At 47.7% G+C, this 20,199-nt stretch overlaps 1 protein-coding gene across 8 annotated transcripts in view; it reads left to right on the top strand.

Moving 5' to 3' along the window:
* gbf1 (golgi brefeldin A resistant guanine nucleotide exchange factor 1) overlaps positions 1 to 20,199 on the top strand; it is an 81,714-nt gene that overhangs the window by 46,156 nt on the left and 15,359 nt on the right. For 5 of the 8 annotated variants that reach the window (XM_070542221.1, XM_070542219.1, XM_070542220.1 and 2 more), the window contains 17 exons: positions 1,507 to 1,625; positions 6,617 to 6,725; positions 7,864 to 7,924; positions 13,000 to 13,054; positions 13,725 to 13,760; positions 14,587 to 14,731; positions 14,853 to 15,073; positions 15,148 to 15,316; positions 15,428 to 15,639; positions 15,718 to 15,816; positions 15,897 to 16,091; positions 16,292 to 16,484; positions 16,598 to 16,729; positions 16,813 to 16,898; positions 16,979 to 17,181; positions 17,252 to 17,375; positions 19,904 to 20,029. In XM_070542221.1, coding sequence (XP_070398322.1) covers positions 1,507 to 1,625; positions 6,617 to 6,725; positions 7,864 to 7,924; positions 13,000 to 13,054; positions 13,725 to 13,760; positions 14,587 to 14,731; positions 14,853 to 15,073; positions 15,148 to 15,316; positions 15,428 to 15,639; positions 15,718 to 15,816; positions 15,897 to 16,091; positions 16,292 to 16,484; positions 16,598 to 16,729; positions 16,813 to 16,898; positions 16,979 to 17,181; positions 17,252 to 17,375; positions 19,904 to 20,029 — 2,285 coding nt within the window. The remainder of the gene's footprint in view (positions 1 to 1,506; positions 1,626 to 6,616; positions 6,726 to 7,863; positions 7,925 to 12,999; positions 13,055 to 13,724; positions 13,761 to 14,586; positions 14,732 to 14,852; positions 15,074 to 15,147; positions 15,317 to 15,427; positions 15,640 to 15,717; positions 15,817 to 15,896; positions 16,092 to 16,291; positions 16,485 to 16,597; positions 16,730 to 16,812; positions 16,899 to 16,978; positions 17,182 to 17,251; positions 17,376 to 19,903; positions 20,030 to 20,199) is intronic. The other 3 variants (XM_070542222.1, XM_070542226.1, XM_070542225.1) reach the window with 1 other exon arrangement.

Genomic DNA, 20,199 nt, shown 5'->3' with positions numbered 1-20,199 from the left:
AATCAGAGGGCTGCAGTCATGGTCCCACCTCCATGGATCCTTCAGGGGTCTGAGGTCTCCTGGATCAGAGGGAGGAGTAGATAGTGTCAGAGCTTTTGTCTGTTCCTGCAGCTCCTCCTCTGGTTTCTGTTGTTCAGAGTGAAATCATCTCTGACCTCCGAGAACTCATCAGACGTTTTCCTGTCAGCTGCTGTGATGAAACACTAACGTTTCACCTGGACTGCAGCGTTCTGTCATTTTCAGGTTGACCTGTTCAGTTATCATTGGTGCTGGATCATAATGCGATGAGGACAGGAGAACAAGCCCACGGTTGTGTTTTTATCAGAGCAGAGTGCAGCTCCAGAGCTCTTTGTGTCGCCGGCTCCTCTCCTGTTGCCCGCCCGCCCGCCCACTCACACCATGTCGGCTCGATGTGGCAGCTGCTTCAACCCCCTGTTGATTTTACCGTCATACCCTCAGGCAGTCACCACAGCGAGCCTCTCCTCTTCCTCAGTGTTATTTTAACAATGCCCCCCACCCCACCCCCACAGACCGTGTGCCAAGAGTAGGATTAGTGTTTTATATCACTACTGACCCCTCCACACACACACACACACACACACACGCACACGCACACAACTCTAGATCTTTGCCTCCATGCTTGTTGCTCTTTGCTTTGGGTGCTGGTGGTTTCAGTCACACTCAGCCAGCTAACCAACTGCTAGTGCTAACCCACCCGTAGGTCAGGCTGCTGATATGTTTTGATCATGTGATCCAGCCTTATCTGCAGTCACCGTAAACCCTGAACCTCGTATCTTCTCTGTATGACCGAGTCTTCCTGGTCCCTACCTCCCCCTCCTCCCATCCCTCCTCCCTCTCCCCCTCTACCTATTAGTTAATGAATTGCTGCTCTCGGGGGCGATGGGAAAGGAAAACAGGCTGGCTCCAGGCAGATAGCTGCCCAAGCTCTCAGGTTTCAAAAACACCAGCTCCTGTTGCTCCGTCAGCCAGTTCGTCTCAGGCTGCCTCCAACAAAAGCCACATCTGGTGGTTGGGTCTCCACCGGGCTGGAGATGTCTTTTATTTCTGTCCTAGCTGCTGTAACTCTCATTAGAGCTGGTGTTTACCGCCCGTTTAATGCATTTGAAGCTGATTTTGTTGGATCTAAATAGTTTGATTGTGATGTGAAACCCTTCAGGTCTTCCTGATCTGCTGAGGTCTTCATTATTCTGGAATAGCGGGAGACATGGCCGGCCTCAGGGACGATCTGTTGGATGAATAAACTAATTCATCTCTTTCATTTCATCACCAAATCTTCCTTTTTAGGCAAAAACGCCAACACCATCCACTTCCTTCTGATGTTTAACTACAAACAGTAGATTAATAATTAGCAAAGAAAATTTTTCAGAACATTTAATTGTAGAATCCAGAAGAGACATCAGCGACCTGTTTCCAGCCCGGTCTGTCCTCCAAACCTCGAGTCTTTAGTTGTTTACATGTAAACAAACGTGTTTGTTGTGTCCTCAGATGCTAACCACGAGGCTGCAGCCGAGGCCATTGAGAACATGGCCGATGCCGTCACGCACGCCAGGTTTGTGGGAACAGACCCCGCCAGCGACGAAGTGGTCCTGATGAAAATCCTGCAGGTATTCCAAACTCAAACCGTTTCCTAGCTACAGTTTGTCCTCCAGCAAGCCTGCTTCTGAGGCTCTGAAGGCCTCTGGTTGAAGGATAAAGGTTCGTCAGACAGTTGAACCTGTCCGACAGTCTGGATCAAACCGGTTTGGAGGTTATTGCGGGGCTTCTCCACCCTGATCTTCTGCGCCCCCCTATCCTGCCTGTTTTAGGTGTTTCCCTGCTCTCACACACCTGACTTGAACGAGTGAGTGATTAACAGGCTGCTGCAGCACTCGATGGTGCGCTGAAGCAGAGATACTGAAAACATGCAGGACCAGGTTTAATAAACCCGGTTAGGGTTTGGGCCAAACAAGCACAACTGGGTTCATAAAAGGAACTACTCAAAGAAGAGACCTGGAATAGACTACAGGCAGCAAGGCAGAAAACTCTAGAGCAGAGGTCCAATCCTGGTCCTGGAGGGCCAGAATCCAGCATGTTTTAGTTGTTTTACATCTTCAGCTCACCTGATTTCAATCAGCAGGTGATTAACAGGCTAATGCAGAGCTTGATGAGCTGCTGAATAGATGATTCATCTGCTGAATCAGGCAGGTGTGTTGGAGCTAGGGCTGGGCGATACGGACCAAAACTTATATCTCAATATCTTTTAGTTGAATTCCGATACACGATATATGGGAATGAGCTCCCCTGTCTTGCTGGGAGGGTTTCAAACACTGCCATCCTCTTCTGGAGACCGTGGCGCGCTGCTGCGCAGCATTGTTTATTCTGTTATTGTTACTGGTACTTGTCTTGCGATGTGAAATGCTTGGTCTCAGATTTTGTAAGAGAAATGATAACATTTCCCCCCAAAATGCGAATTACATGTGTTTTTTTCTTCTTCATTATACATTTAATGGCTGGTGCGACTTCAGAGCGACTTATAGTCCGGAAAATACGGTACGTTAAAAATATTGAAAACTTGCTCAAAGGAAAATATATTTTCATTAAGGAAATACCTTATAAACTTACCGATTTCATACCTTTTTATTCACAGAAAGATAGTTTTCATGAAAATGCGCCGCAAACCTCCACACAAACTTCGTGTGAGCTTCAGGTCGCTGGTGTTCCACAGAGTTAACTCCGGTTGTAGCTAGGTATCTACCTCCATTAGCTTAGCTCCCACCTCCACGTTAGCTTTGGGTTAGCTTCAGGTTAGCTTGTAGCTAGTTCGACCGGGTGTCGTCATTTGATCCCAGCCTTGCAGCCCCACCCTCAGCTCTACCTCTCTTCCCTTTTGTGGAATTGTCTGGGCTTGACGGAACCTGTAACACTGTCAAAATGGCGGTGGTGGCCACCTCCCAAATTTTCCTCAAAGTGTTATTGGAGCCTATGGAAACCCTTTCTCTCTCTCTCTCTCTCTCTCTCTCTCTCTCTCTCTCTCTCTCTCTCTCTCTCTCTCTCTCTCTCTCTCTCTCTCTCTCTCTCTCTCTCTCTCTCTCTCTCTCTCTCTTTCTCTCTCTCTCTCTCTCTCTCTCTCTCTCTCTATGTATGTATGTATATGTGTATTTATATGTATGTATATGTGTATTTATATGTATGTGTGTATATTTATATGTATGTGTGTATATATGTATGTATGTATATATATATATATATATATATATATATATATATATATATATATATAATACATATATAATACATATATATGTCAATGGTTAACACACACACACACACAGTTGAGAGCTAGAGGTGTATCAAATGCCCCACAGGCACTTTTTAATTATATATTTATAATTAATGTAAAATTATTTTAATTTCATCTAGAGGTGGCCATATCATATTTCTTGTCCAGAAAAATAAATATATCATGTTAAGCTAAATTAATGGTGATATAATTGCATCTAGTGAAGGTCACATGGGTCATGTACCGTGGAGGTATTAGTTATCAGGGCAAACATGGCTGGAGTCTAACAGTATTGGCTCATATCAGCGATTCTACTGTAATGACTCAGAGTCTCGGGTTGCTCTTTTATGAGTATTATTTTAGGGCTACTGTCGCCATAACCCACGCCTTACAGACTCTTAACTTTTTCAACAGAATAGCTCATAACGGAGTATTTACTAGCATAGCGTAACCGGAAAAATAATGGAACTGGAACAAAATTTCTCACCCATTGAACTTGCCTTCAAAATAAAACGTTAACCCTTTAGTTTACTATTCAAACCCTTACATTACGTTTGAGGTCATTTGGCCACTCCGGCTATCCGTAGATGTTTCCCGATTACACAGGGGAGGGAGGGGTTTGGCCAGTGTTTCCAACTCAGCGACTTTTGGGGGGAACTTGAGCTACTTTCAGTCAAAAACAGTTGGCAACACTGGGTTTGGCTTGTTTCTCCAGCTCCAATTCAATTCAATTTAATTCGATTTTATTTATATAGCGCCAAATCACTACAAGAGTCGTCTCAAGGCACTTCACATAATAAACAGTCCAATCCAGGTCAGTTCATTAAGCCAATCAGAAAAAAAATGTTTCCTACTGTATATAAGGAACCCAGCAAATTGCATACAGTCACTGACTAGTGTCAGTGTCAGAGTCTTTACAGCAATCCTCATACTAAGCAAGCATTTAGCTACAGTGGAGAGGAAAACTCTCTTTTAACTGGAAGAAACCTCCAGAGGATCCTGGCTCAGTATAAGCAGTCATCCACCACGACTCACTGGGGATCGAGAAGACAGAGCATACACACACACACACACACACACGCACGCACGCACGCACACACACATGCACACACACACACACACACACACACACACACACACACACACACACACACACACACACACACACACACACACACACACACACACGCACACACACACGTGCGCGCACACACACACACACACACACACACACACACAAAAAGCAATGTGTCTATGGTTACATTGTGATTTCTTAGTAAATATTCTATTTGGTGAGAGATAAACTTTATTGTATTTATCCTAGTGGATCTATAATTAAACGGGTAAAGTAGCAGTAGCACATCAGGAGAGGGAGAATGTTTAAGTGGTTAGCAGCAGTGTGCTAGACGATGGCCCCCTCCATGAGGCCACCACAGCTCAGCAGAACATCATTGTAGCTTCTTCTGGGGAGAAAAACACTTAGAGAAAAAATAAAGTTAACAGCTGAAATAGCAGGAAATAATACAGTTAAAGAGCAGATTGTAGAAGAAAGTAGTCGAGTGTGGAAAGGGGTCAGTGTGTCCTCCAGCAGTCTAAGCCTATAGCATCATAACTACAGAGATAACTCTGGATAGCCTAGCCTTTGTAGATGGAGGCATGTTGGAGTCAGGGCAAGGGAGAGTCGTCTATAACGACTGTACACTCCACCTCCCTCTACTCCCCTACTTGTCCAGATCTGTGCTAACATCAGATTTTAACCATAGGCCCTATCAAATAAAAATGTTTTAAGCCTAGTCTTAAAAGTAGACAAGGTGTCTGCCTCACGGACTAACACTGGGAGCTGGTTCCGCAGGAGAGGAGCCTGATAACTAAAAGATCTGCCTCCCATCCTACTTTTAGATATTCTGGGAACCACCAGTAAACCTGCAGTCTGAGAGCGAAGTGCTCAGTTAGGAGCGTATGGAACAATCAGATCACTGATGTATGATGGAGCTTGATTATTAAGAGCTTTATATGTGAGAAGGAGGATCTTAAAATCTATTCTGAATTTAACAGGCAGCCAATGTAGGGAAGCTAAGACAGGAGAGATATGATCTCTCTTTTTAATTCTCATCAGAACTCTAGCTGCAGCGTTTTGGACAAGCTGAAGACTTTTAACTACATTCTGTGGACTTCCTGAGAGTAATGAATTACAGTAATCCAGTCTTGATGTAATAAATGCATGAACTAGTTTTTCAGCATCACTCCTGGAAAGGATGCTTCTAATCTTAGCTATATTCCAAAGGTGGAAAAAGGAAATCCTACAAACCTGTTTAACCTGGGATTTGAATGACATGTCCTGGTCAAAGATAACACCAAGGTTCCTTACTTTCTTCTCTGAGATTAATGTAATGCCATTCAGGTCAGGTGATTGACTAAGCAATTTCCTTTTCTGGATTTCTGGTCCAAAGATGAGAACTTCAGTCTTGTCTTGATTTAAAAGCAAAACGTTTTTTTTATGTCCTCAAGACAAGCCTGTAATCTACCTAACCGATTAGGTTCATCAGGGTTAATGGATAAATATGAGTATCGTCAGTATAACAGTGGAAGTTTATCCCATGCTGTCTAATGATTTTACCCATTGGAAGAATATATATATATATATATATATATATATTAGGGCTGTCACGGTAACCGCAAAAATGAAATATCGCAATATGAAGAAACCCACCGCGCTGCATCATGGGCCACCGCGATTACTGAACGTGATTCAACTCAATGATGCTTGTTGAGAAGGATGGCTGCACTGGTATCAAAACGAAACGTTACTTCGCTCCTTTTGGAGCACTTTGGTTTTCAGTACGTCAGCTGCTGCGCAGCCAGAGTCCTTGGCCGGGACAGAGCTGCCACCAGCGGCCAAAAAATAAACAAAATAAACGCTCGGAGACCTGCTGAAGTCCCGGAAAAGCACTGCTTCTGCAACCGTCCCGAAGAGAGCTTGAGCTGAGCTGGAGCTCACTCGCTACCTGCAGGAGGAATGCATCCACCCTAAAGAAACCCCCCTGACATGGTGGAGCAACAACCGGGAGAGATTCCCTTTGCTCGCCAGAGTCGCACGCAAGTACGTGTGCGTTAAAGTTTCGCACTCCCCCTCATTTTCTCTCTTTTATGTTTGTTTGTGACCTCTCCTCCTGAATCAATATGTCTGGTTAAGTGCAACGAGCGCACCATCCGAGAGGGTTTTCAGTGTTGCTGGAAATGTTGCCACCCTTCACAGATCCTCTCTCAAACTGTATATGGTTAACATGCTGGTTTTCCTTGTGGGTAACAATACTCAATCTTTTGTCGCAAATACAGGTTCTGAGGACCCTGTTGTTGACACCAGTTGGAGCCCATTTGACCAACGAGTCGGTTTGTGAGATCATGCAGTCCTGCTTCAGAATCTGCTTTGAGATGCGCCTCAGTGGTGAGTTGATGCGTGTGTGTCTGACCTGCTTAAGGTCTTTTCAAATAGAGCTTAAAGGCATAGCAATTGATGTTTTACTTCCGAGTGGATCACATCAACTATTGGTCCACAAAAATGTCAATTTCTGGTGAAGCCCATCCTGGGTTAGTTTTCACTTCCTGCGCATGCGTACTCTATGCACCCCTGCACTCTCATGAAAATCAGGAAGAGGCTATCGCGGTCCAGTCCACTCCCCACAGATGCCGCTGTTGCCGGTTTTCTGCTCGAGAGGTAAGCTAACGTTCAGCATGCTATTTTTAGAGCCTGTTATTACACATTAAGGCCGGCAGCTACTTGTAAACAGGCGCTGGGAGAGTGTTGCGCAACGTGGAGAGGGTGGTTCTTTCCTGAAATTCAGAAACATCGATTGCTATACCTTAAAATAAAGGGTCTTTAAACCGTTAACGAGAACAAATCAAACTTGTGTTTTTTTAAATTCATCATTTATGATCCAATAATCTAAAAATTCATTTAAACCTGGAAGTATTAAACTCTAAATATTAGAGACAATGTGTAGTTTTTACCATTCATCTCTGGAAATATCCATCAAAATGTTGTTGAAAATGAATGAAATGATTTGTTGTTGAACAATATTGGCAGCTTCATAACATATAACCATAGAAATAAGGTCTAAAATACATGGGAGTGGGTCTAAGTCTCTGGGCGACGCCACATTAGACGCCTTGTTTCCTTCTACGGAAGCCCATGAGGACAAAATGCATTTACTGATTTGTAAAAAATGGTTACAAAACTTTCACCATTCTTAAATGTTGTTGTTTTACACATTTACCTCCACTTGTTGCCACTGATGAAAGGGAGTCCGATGTCCTCGTTATTTTTGCTGAAGTTTGCACTCCCCAGGGCTTTTTGACCCTAATGGGCATCAGTTGGTAAAGTCTTACTTCAACACAAAAATACCGCTTGCTTGCAATGATTTAAGGATCTACTGCCCCCCATTGCCAGGAAAAATACACACTGTCACTTTACCGGATATTTTGTGTTTGTGGTGGTTATTTTTTTGGGTGGTGGTGGTGGTGGTGGGGGGGGGGGGGGGGTTAGTATGTTAGTTCTGATCTGTGGTTTTTTTCTGTATCTTCAGAGCTCCTTAGAAAGTCCGCAGAGCACACGCTGGTAGACATGGTGCAGCTGCTGTTCTCCAGGTAACCAGAGGAGGGGCGGAGGTGGTAACTCACAGCGCTTTGGTCAGGAATGTGCTAGGGACAGGCTTTTCAGGGTTACACACACACACACACACACACACTAAAGCTGGGTTTGAGCTTCTCACACTTCTAGAGCTCACATGGAAACAGGTTTTCTGTAAACCTCATAAACACGAAACGTCGTCGTCGTCGTCTTCCTCCGCTTATCCGGGTCCGGGTCGCGGGGGCAGCATCCCAACTAGGGAGCTCCAGGCCGTCCTCTCCCCGGCCTTGTCCACCAGCTCCTCCGGCAGGACCCCAAGGCGTTCCCGGACCAGATTGGAGATGTAACCTCTCCAACGTGTCCTGGGTTGACCCGGGGGCCTTCTGCGGGCAGGACATGCCCGAAACACCTCCCCGGGGAGGCGTCCAGGAGGCATCCTGACCAGATGCCCAAACCACCTCAACTGGCTCCTTTCGATCCGGAGGAGCAGCGGTTCTACTCCGAGTCCCTCCCGAATGTCCGAGCTCCTCACCCTATCTCTAAGGCTGAGCCCGGCCACCCTACGGAGGAAACTCATTTCGGCCGCTTGTATCCGCGATCTCGTTCTTTCGGTCATTACCCAAAGCTCATGACCATAGGTGAGGATTGGGACGTAGATCGACCGGTAAATCGAGAGCCTGGCTCTCTGGCTCAGCTCCCTCTTCCCCACGACAGATCGGCTCAGCGTCCGCATCACTGCAGACGCCGAACCAATCCGCCTGTCGATCTCCCGATCCCTCCTACCCTCACTCGTGAACAAGACCCCGAGATACTTAAACTCCTCCACTTGAGGTAGGACCTCTCCCCCGACCCGGAGGTGGCAAGCCACCCTTTTCCGGTCGAGAACCATGGTCTCAGATTTGGAGGTGCTGATCCTCATCCCAGCCGCTTCACATTCGGCCGCGAACCTACCCAGCAAGAGCTGAAGGTCAGAGCTGGATGAAGCTAGGAGGACCACATCATCCGCAAAAAGCAGAGACGAGATTCTCCTGCCACCAAACTCGACACACTCCACACCACGGCTGCGTCTAGAAATTCTGTCCATAAAAGTGATGAACAGAACCGGTGACAAAGGGCAGCCCTGGCGGAGTCCAACCCTCACTGGGAACAGGTCCGACTTACTACCGGCTATGCGGACCAAACTCACGCTCCTCTGGTAAAGGGACTGAATGGCCCTTAACAGAAAGCCACCCACCCCATACTCCTGGAGCGTCCCCCACAGGGTGCCCCTGGGGACACGGTCATAAGCCTTCTCCAAATCCACAAAGCACATGTGGATTGGTTGGGCAAACTCCCATGCCCCCTCCATCACCCTTGCAAGGGTATAGAGCTGGTCCACAGTTCCACGGCCAGGACGAAAACCACATTGCTCCTCCTCTATCTGAGATTCAACTATCGATCGGACCCTCCTCTCCAGTACCTTGGAGTAGACCTTTCCAGGGAGGCTGAGGAGTGTGATCCCCCTATAGTTGGAACACACCCTCAGGTCACCCTTCTTAAAGATGGGGACCACCACCCCGGTCTGCCACTCCCTAGGAACTGCCCCCGATGACCACGCAATGTTGTAGAGACGTGTCAACCATGACAGCCCTACAACATCCATAGCCTTGAGATACCCAGGACGAACCTCATCCGCCCCCGGGGCTCCGCCGCTGTGTAGTTGTTTGACTACCTCAGCAACTTCTGCCCCCGAGATCGGACAGTCCATCCCCAGGCCTCCCAGCTCTGGTTCCTCCTCGGAATGCGCATTGGTGGGATTGAGGAGCTCCTCAAAGTATTCCTTCCACCGTCCGACTATAGCCTCAGTTGACGTCAGCAGCTCCCCATCCCCACTATAAACAGTGTGAGCGAGTTGCTGCCTTCCTCTCCTGAGGCGCCGGACAGTTTGCCAGAACCTCTTTGGAGCCGATCGATAGTCTTTCTCCATGGCCTCACCAAACTCCTCCCACGCCCGAGATTTTGCCTCGGCAACTGCCACTGCTGCACCCCGCTTGGCTATCCGGTACCTGTCTGCTGCCTCCGGAGACCCACTGACCAGCCACGCCCTGTAGGCCTCCTTCTTCAGCTTGACGGCTCCCCGAACCTCTGGTGTCCACCAGCGGGTACGGGGGTTGCCACCACGACTGGCACCGGCCACCTTACGACCACAGCTAGCAACAGCCGCCTCGACAATCGCAGAGTGGAACAAGGCCCACTCGGACTCAATGTCCCCCACTGCTCTCGGGACGTGGTCAAAGCTCTGCCGGAGGTGGGAGTTGAAGACCGTCTTGACAGATTCTTCTGCCAGGTGTTCCCAGCACACCCTCACTATGCATTTGGGTCTGCCAGGTCTACGCGGCATGTTCCCTTGCCATCTGATCCAACTCACCACCAGGTGGTGATCAGTTGACAGCTCCGCCCCTCTCTTCACTCGGGTGTCCAAAACATACGGCCTTAGGTCAGATGATACGACTACAAAATCTATCATCGATCTGTGACCTAGGCTGCCCTGGTACCAAGTGTACCGGTGGGCATCCTTATGTTCGAACATGGTGTTCGTTATGGCCAAACTGCGGCTTGCACAGAAGTCCAATAACAAAACACCGCTCGAGTTCAGATTAGGTGGGCCGTTCCTCCCAATCACACCCCTCCAGGTCAAGCTGTCATTGCCCACGTGAGCATTGAAGTCCCCCAGCAGGACAATGGAGTCCCCTGATGGAGCACTATCTAGCACTCGTCCCAGGGACTCCAAAAAGGGTGGGTACTCTGAACTGATATTTGGCCCATAAGCACAAACAACAGTCAGGACCCGTTCCCCGACCCGAAGGCGCAGGGAAGCTACCCTCTTGTCCCCCGGGGTAAACCCCAACACACAGGCAGAGAGTCTCGGGGCTAACAAAAAGCCAACCCCAGCCCTCCGCCTCTCACCCGGAGCAACTCCAGCAAAGTAGAGTGTCCAACCCCTCTCCAGGTCTCGGGTTCCAGAGCCAATGCAACCGCACGAAACGATTTCTAAAAATGTCTTTACTGTAAAAGAATTTGAACAAATGAAGCTTAATATCTTTTAAAATCCTGTAAAAGACGGTTAGGGTCTCGTCTCACTTTTCACTCCTCTGATTGGAGCGTTTCTGTTCATCAGGCTGTTTTTACTCTTAAGATGATGAATGTCATTTTGCCTCGTTTGCCAGGTCACTGATTCACTAATGCCGTAACAGGATTTCTCCTCTGGCATTTAACACACACACACACACACACACACACACACGCACGCGCACGCACGCACGCACACACACACACACACACACACACACACACACACACACACACACACACACACACACACACACACACCACAAAGCATCAGAGTGCCGGTCACATTCAGTCACAGATGAAGGGAATGAGCCAATTCTGCTGCACACTGTATGATCTGCATATAGATGAAGGTGTTCTGTGCTTCAACAGTAATGCCCCCCAAACACGCACACACGGCACCTCGTCTCTACGTTGGCTTGTCTTGGAGCACAGCAGGACCACAAACGTCTCCTCAGAATTAAGTTACTTTTGTTTCCTCATTTTTAGTTTGTTTTTATTTTTCCAGCAGAAGTTTTTAAACCAGAGTCCTCCCAGAGAGCTGGATCTACTCTAGGTCTCCAGCATTCGTTTATGCCAGGCTTGTCGCTATTCGCTGACTCTCCTCCAAGCATTCTTGGCCTGATTGTATTTACTGCCAGCACCTTGTTATCATGCTCTCCTACACGATTTTACTGTGGCGGGATCAAAGATGTCAGCCATGCTCGTAAAGCAGGGCTCAGATTCAGAGGCTCCGTCCGCGTCTCCTCTCATCATGCTTGGTTTCAACTCCCAAGTCCACCCCCCCACCCCCACCCCCCCGCATGCCCACAGATGCTAGATAATAGAGATGTGAGTGCACCTCCCCTACACACACACTCACACAGAAGCTAATAATGAGACGTTCATCTCTTCAGGAGGAGTCTTGGATTGCCTGCTGAAGTTATTAGGCATGTTAATCTGTTGGACCCACAGATCATCCAATAATCATGGCTGCAAGACAACACTCTATTAACATGGAGTTAATGTCAGGAGGGGGTAGTGGGGGCCTTTTGTTAGGTGTGTGTGCGCACGCATGTGTGTGTGTGTGTGTGTGGGTAAGAGGGATGCTGCCTTCTGGTGACATCTCATTTTCCTGCTTAGCTGTAGAGTCAACAAAAAACTGGTGGCACCCACACAAACGGACGCACACACACACACGCACGGGTGCGTACACACATATACACACACATGCACACACACACACATGCACGGGCGCGTACACACACATACACACACACACACACGCACAGGTGCGTACACACATATACACACACATGCACACACACACACGCACGGGTGCGTACACACACATACACACACACACGCACACGCACGGACGCGTACACACGCATACACACACACATGCATACACACACACACACACACACGGACGGACGGACACACACGCACGGATGCGTGCACGCACGCACGCACACACACACACAGACGCGTGCACACACACACGCATGCACGGACTCGTGCACACACGCACACACACACACACGCACGGACTCGTGCGCACGCACACACACACACATTCACACACGTACGCACACACACACACACACACACACACACACACACACACACACACACACACGCACGCACGCACGGACTCGTGCACACACACATGCACACACACACACACACTCACACACGTACGCACGGACTCGTGCACACACACACGCACACACACACACAGTAATCAGGATCTATGCAGGCTCTTCGTGGTTCTGGATGAAAACTCTGAGCTTGGCGCTCTAACTGAACCTCCTCAGCAGCTGAAGCTTGTTACTCGTTTTGGATCATTTTCAGTTGGAACCGGACCGAACCGGTTCATACGAGTCTGGATTTTACATCCCATAGTTAAAGACCTGTAAAAGAGAAATCTATCCAACGGCTTTTAAACTCACATTTGGTTACTTTCTGATTGTCTGTTTTTCGTTTTAATGTTTTTTTCCAGACTGCCGCAGTTCAAAGAAGAAGCCAAGAGTTTTGTTGGTGCCAACATGAAGACGGTACCCCAGCTGAGATGATGGGTGTCTGTTTGTTGTGCCTGCTGATCACTGACTTGGTCCTTCTAGTCGTTATTGGGCTGAGTTTTGGTTTGGTTCTGTTTGCGTGTGTGGAGTCAGCTCTAGAAACAGCTGCCTGCATGTTTATCCAGCATTTACTAAAACCATGCCTGAACTGTTAGAACCCTGACAGGCTGGTAAACCCTTCCTCACCTCCCCTCAGCTCTGCTCTGCTCCTGCAGCCTCTCTTTCCTCCCATAGACTCCCTTCTGCGTAAATCAGCTGCTTTCTAACACCAGGAGTCCTCTCGTCTCTTTGAACTGAACTCGTAGTTTTCCTCACATCATTTTAACTTTTCTATAATAACAAGTCAGTGAACTCTTATATTTTCTTTCACTAGTTTATGTTTCATGAACGTCTGCAGCTGAGTGGCTTGTTGATTTTAGCAACACATAAGATGTTAAATGCCTAAGGAGTGGGCGTGGCTGCTGTCTCACTTTTAGCTTTATGCATGTTGACGTTGGCTGCGCTCCCTGCTCCTTAGCTGGTTGCTAATTGTAGTTTGTCTGAAGCCCCGCCCCCATCATGCATGGATGTTGATGCTTGAGCCTGTTACGTGTTGGCTGATAAGTCTTCCATCACTAACCATGGGCACCTCCCCTTTTCTTCTGAGGCTTACAATATCTTGTGGAAAAACAAACGTGTGCAGGTAAGGAAGACGGCTCTCCTCCTCTAGAGGCTCTCGGGGAAGCTGCTCCTCGCTTCTTTCACTCTTCTTCTCTTTGCTTTGATGATGCAACTTTTCCAAGACCTTCCTGTTGATCTGTAAACTACAGAGAGGAGTTCACTCTTCTGACCCTTTCTGTTGTTTTCTGAGTCAAATGTGTAGATTTTCCTCTCATCAGCAACATAAAACGTTCACAAAAGCTGAAAGGGTTTGCCATCCCCATTCAACTCAGATATTACATCATTTTTGTTTATAACGGAAAATTAAAGCCTTTAGAAAATTTTCCTCAACCTGTCGTTCGACAGCTGGGATGAACATTTATTATCATGTTTTATGTTTTTTTCCCACAGAATTTAAACACGTAGCTAACTATTGCCAGAAACGCTGTGATGGAGAAAATAACTCCAGGAGGAGTTTTCATAGCCATAGCTTTCCTTACCCATAATGCACCCTGATTTTATCAATAAACCTTAAGTTTCAACATTTGGTTCATTTAACTGCATTAAAATGCTTTTATTGGATTTATATTAATTAAATATTATACATATTAATAGATTTTGAGGACTTTCACCTTCAACTGTGTGATTACTCATTTTAAAGCCTTTAACAATTGATGATGGATTCAGCGTGAGGCACATCAGACTTTAAAAGCTCCTAAAATGAGAAGTTTTTGTCTTCCGGGTTTGACCTTCTGATCCTGTTTTGTGGTTTTCCGACTGAATAAAGGAAGAAGATGAGGTTTCTGGTTTTATTTAGTTGTAAACGCCCAGCAGGTGTGACTCACCCGGTTTCTCTGCGCTCTGTCCAGCTGAAGATGCGAGCTGGTGGAATGGGGGAGTCCTCCAAGTGGAAGAAGCAGAAACGCTCACCAAGGCCTCCTCGCCACATGGTCCGAAGCTCCTCGGGTCAAATGGAACCGAGCCAGCCCAGCACCCTCAGCAACAACCTCTCAGGTGAAAAACAATCATCCGCTAACAGGTGGGGTGGGGGCACCTAGCTTGTTTCGGACCGCTTGGCAGAAACATCACAGCTGATTTCTCTCTCCTGTTCATGACGCCGTGTGTGCTGCTCTAGGTGGCGTCCCTTTCATCGAACAAGGCGTGCCCAACTCAGGCCTCGTGACCTCAGACAGTGCCACCTCATCCATATCAACCACAGACAGCGCCCTGGAAACCGGATCCAAAGCCACATCCAAGGAGGACCTCTCTGACCTGGACCAGTGTAGCTCCTCGGCGACCACGCCCTGCATCGCCACCCCGCTCCCCGCTACCGAGCCCGGCCCGTCAGAAGCACCGGTACAGGTGTTTACCCTTCAGCTGTTGAGTGTAGCTATAGTTTCTCTTCACCTGCTCCATGTTGTTGTTTTCAGTCTGAAGGCAGACCGATTGAATCGGCTCAGTCGGCCTCTGCGGAGTCCATTCCTGAAGTCCTGGAGGACAAAGACTCTGTCGCCGAGCAGTCAGACACCGCCTCTGTTCATGACATGGACTACGTCAACCCTCGAGGGGTTCGTTTTACTCAGTCCACTCAGAGAGACGGTAAGGCGGGCTCTTTCTGCCGGATCCTAGCTAGACTCGCTCTGCTCCAGAGGGAGCAGATGATCCTAACGTGAATCTTTTCCTTCTTTCTGTTTCCTTCTGCGTGAGAAGGCGTCTCCCTCATCCCTTACGGCCTCCCGTGTCTGAGGGAACTCCTTCGCTTCCTGATTTCTTTGACCAACCCTCATGACCGTCACAACACAGACGCCATGATGCACATGGGCCTGCAGCTCCTGACCGTAGCGCTGGAGTCTGCGCACATCGCTAACTACCAGTCTTTACTAGTCCTGGTTAAGGATGAGCTCTGCAGACACATGTTCCAGGTAAAACACACCTGAGTGGGATGGTTTGAACAGGTGTGGAGACCAAAGGGGCTGATGTTCTGTGTCGGTGTGTTACAGCTGCTTAGTTTGGAGCGTATGAGTCTTTATGCGTCCTCCATACGCGTTTGCTTCCTGCTCTTTGAAAGCATGAGGGTTCACCTGAAGTTTCAGCTGGAGGTCAGCCTGCTTCCACAGCATCTTCTAGAGGAGATGAATTCATCCTGAAATAATCTAACCTTCAAACTTGTGCGTGTCAGATGTACCTGAAGAAGCTGATGGACATCATCACATCTGAGAACATTAAGATGCCATACGAGATGAAGGAGATGGCCCTGGAGGCTCTGGTACAGCTGTGGAGGATCCCCAGCTTCGTCACCGAGCTCTACATCAACTACGACTGCGACTTCTACTGCTCCAATCTGTTTGAAGACCTCACCAAGCTGCTGTCCAAGGTAAGAGCTGAAGCAGGAGGAGGTCATCTGAAGAGGTTGGTTTGTGAGTGAATCCCCTAAAGGTTAAAGTAGGTGCGGACACCTGGTGAGGGCGGAGCTTCAGGCTGCTCACAGTCTCCATCTGGCTCCTAGTGAAGAGGGCTAGCTGCGTCGTGCATGACTACACCATGGCCTCCATCAGCTGTTTGTGTTTTACTCAGAACGCCTTCCCGGTGTCAGGGCAGCTGTACACCACCCACCTGCTGTCCCTGGAGGCTCTGCTGACGGTCATCGACGGCATCGAGGCCCACTGCCAGGCCAAGGTGGGGAACACCACCTCCCAGCAGGACCAGTCCGACCCGCTCCCCGCTGAAGCAGAAGCTTCCTGCACCAATGGCACAGACTCTCTCTGTGGTACTGTTCCTCACCTTCCAGACCCGATCTCATTTCCTCGACTCATAAATAAGACATGATGGACTTTTTAGCTTTTAGTTTTCTGTAGATCACATAAAGATGTTTCTCCTCAGATCTCAACAGAACCAGCAGCACAAATGTTCCTCTCCACGCTGCGAATGCTGCAGTGTTTCCTCCAACCAGTGGACACTTGATGGCAGAGAAGATGAGGGTCGGCAGGCAGGACCAAGGGGACAGCGATGCTGGTGAGATGTCCTGAAGTCCTTCAGAGCTTTATCTAGAATCTGTGAAGCCGAGATGGATAAAGGTCTATTATATCCTCCTGCAGAGAAGAAAACTCCCAAGAAGCCTCTGCGTTTCTCCTCATATTTACCTGATTCCCAAGAGCTGATGGAGATCAGAACAAAAAAGAAGGTCAGTTAGGTCCAGAAGTTCTGGCAGCTCACACCCAGAACCAGGAACCACTCCATTAACGTTCTCCTCTCGGTGTCTAGCTGCTGATCACAGGAACAGAACAGTTCAACCAGAAGCCCAAGAAGGGTATCCAGTTCCTGCAGGAGAAAAGTCTTCTCAGGGACCCCATGGACAACAACCAGGTGGCCCAGTGGCTCAGAGAAAACCCCCGTCTGGACAAAAAAATGATCGGCGAGTTCGTCAGCGACCGCAAGAACATGGAGCTCCTGGACAGCTTTGTGAAGTAGGGCGGCCTTCCTGTTCATCTCAAATGGTTGAATCATTTTCACATTTAACACAATTCTGTTTTGTAGCACCTTCACCTTCCAGGGCCTTCGCATCGATGAGGCTCTGAGGCTCTACCTGGAGGCCTTCAGACTTCCTGGAGAGGCTCCTGTAATCCAGAGACTCCTGGAAACCTTCACAGACAACTGGCATGTAAGACGTTTCTCCTGAATCCCATTTGGCTAAACGGGAATAAACCTCAGGCCAGACAACAATAGCCATAACGCCTTGTGTATGTGAAACTTCAGAATAGGTTTTATTAATAATCTGTTTCAACTTCTAACCTGTAACGTTACTTGCTGGTGGTTTCGGCTGCTGTTAGAGTAATAACAACCATCCATGTCAGATATTTTTGGATATTTTTCCACACAGGTATCATTCATGTCACTAATCCAACCTGAAAGGAGAAGCTAATCTGTGAGACAGACTCATTCCAGGCTAATCCAGATATTTATTTGTTATAAATGTGATGATTATGGCTTACAGCCGATGAATCCAGAGGGCTCCTGAGCCTTTAGATGGTCTCTCAGTCTGAGCTAGATTACTGATATTAATGGACTTGTGCACCAGACTCTAGTTTTTAATGTTTCACCTGTATGTGTGCGTGTTTGAGACTTTAATTGTGAAGGGTTAAAGGAAGTTGTGTTAGTTCTGATGCAGGTGCTGCTGCAGGAGATGTTATTTTATAGTTTACCAGTAAAATTCACCCAGAACAGAACCGAAGCCCTGGGCTCTGGTTCAGTGGAACGACAGAAATCTGTTCCTAAAACACTTTTTTTATCTTTTCTCTTTGCTCCTCAACAGGAATCAGGTGTTTCAGAGCTACTGTTGTGAATTTGGGACTAATTTAGAAACACAAGAGAGAGAAACCAGAGCAGGGGGTCCAAACCTTTCAGGACACGAGCCACAAAGGCCCGAAACAGGCACATTAGTAAAAATCTGTACATTTAATGTGGAAAATAGTCTAGAAATGTAATTTGGGGCAGCACATCACCACCCCAAGGGGCCGCAAATGGCCCCTGGGCCACTCTTTGGAAATTCCTGGACCAGAGTCTAGGATCCAGAAACATAAGGAAAAGCTTCGGTTTTTGGCCACGGGATGTTTCTGTAGCATTCCCAGACGCGTGGTGGGGAATTCCATTGTTTTCTAGCAACGATTCCCCAGATGTAAACAAATGACAACACGACGACCATATCTGCTGCTCGGCTCCGCCGTGCCAAGAAGTGAAGGTCATCCTCGGAGGTCTCTGGTGGATCACATCTTAGACAAATCCAACCTTCTTCTCCATCATCACAGGATTGGGTTTGTTATAAAGGTGATAAATCAGACTCGTTCATCGTCAAGATCAGCTTCAGATGATAATAGCAGCATGACATAAATATTAACGCGGACTCACGTACGCTCACAGCGATGGGCGAAGGGCGGACTTCAGCCAGGAGAACATTCGACCTCTCAAAATAGCAAGAGGAGTCATTTACACTGGAAACTTCCTAGTAATGTCCTTTTCATAGCACGCACACACACACACACACACACACACACACACACACACACACACACACACACGCGCACACACACACACACACACACACACACACATGCACACACAGGAGGTCTAAAAGGGTGGGTGATTCATTTTAGGCAGCAACTCCATAAATGAGTTTTCCACTCTGGTATGAGTGATGCCCGCTCGTGGGCACGGTTGACTGCTCCTATGTAACAGGAAGACGGTCCGGTGGTTTGATCCTCTGGGTTCCTGTGGAGGTTGTCGACGTTCCATGTGTCATAGAATTGTCACATTAAATGTAACGGAATACCTGTTTCCACCCGGACCACTTTAGGTGTGACACCCTCCGAGCCTAACCCTGGTCCTGGAGTGATGCTGTCCAGCATGTTTTAGTTGTTTCCCTGCTCCAACACACCTGGTTCAGTGGCTGAATCACCCGTTCATCAGCTCACACAGAGGCCCGTTCAGCACCTGCTGAATAAAACCAGGTGTGATGGAGCAGGGAGAAACCTAAAACATGCTAGAAGGTGGACCAGGATTAAGCTCTCCTGCTTTAGTGTTAACAGTAATAATAGAAATGACACCCCTGATGTGTTTAGTTGGTGATTTAACATGATTAACGGTGAGTTAATTAGCTGCTAATTAGGTGTTAGCTTTACTAGCGCAAGTTAGCATAAGGCAGCTAATTATCCTGTTTACATAGTTCTATTAAACAATGAGGAACAACTTGCACATATATGTCATTAAAATCCCAGGCTCACATATAAAAACACAAAATGATATGTTTCCCAGTCCTACTGCAGGGTTCTAGTATGATGTTCCAGTAGCAGAGAGGAACCCTGACGGATCTCTCAGAACCTTGTTTTAAACACGAGATGGTTTTAGTTTGAATCATCTGTTCCTTCACTGGTTCCTTTGATCCGTGACAAGAGTGCGTCAGTACCAACACCCTCATCAGTAATGAGGCTTCCCTGCTTCATGACATCATCACCAGCTGATTGGTTCCTGTGTGAAGAATTAGCAGAAGCAGCCAGTCAGATCTGACAGAAACCAGCTGTTGATGCGTTTGAGCTTTAGTGTGAAAGGGTTTCCTCCTGAACCCTAACCGTGTGTGTGTGTGTGTGTGTGTGTGTGTGTGTGTGTGTGTGTGTGTGTGTGTGTGTGTGTGTGTAGAAGGTGAATGGCTCTCCTTTCATGACTAACGATGCAGGTTTTGCTTTGGCCTACGCTGTCATAATGCTGAACACCGACCAGCACAACCACAACGTCCGCAAGCAGAACATCCCCATGACTGTAGAGGTAGGTCACACACACACACACACACACACACACACACACACACACACACACACACAGCTGTGAGCAGTGGTGGTCCCTCTTGGAAGTGAACTCATCCTAAACGAGGAGGCGGGGTTCTGGTCTGTGTTTGATTGACAGCAGCTGAAGACTAAACACGGTCTCTGGGGGAA

The sequence above is a fragment of the Nothobranchius furzeri genome, chromosome 12 (assembly GCF_043380555.1).
Source record: "Nothobranchius furzeri strain GRZ-AD chromosome 12, NfurGRZ-RIMD1, whole genome shotgun sequence".
In the NCBI taxonomy this organism is placed as follows: domain Eukaryota; kingdom Metazoa; phylum Chordata; class Actinopteri; order Cyprinodontiformes; family Nothobranchiidae; genus Nothobranchius; species Nothobranchius furzeri.
This window is presented reverse-complemented; position numbering and strand designations above follow the sequence as displayed.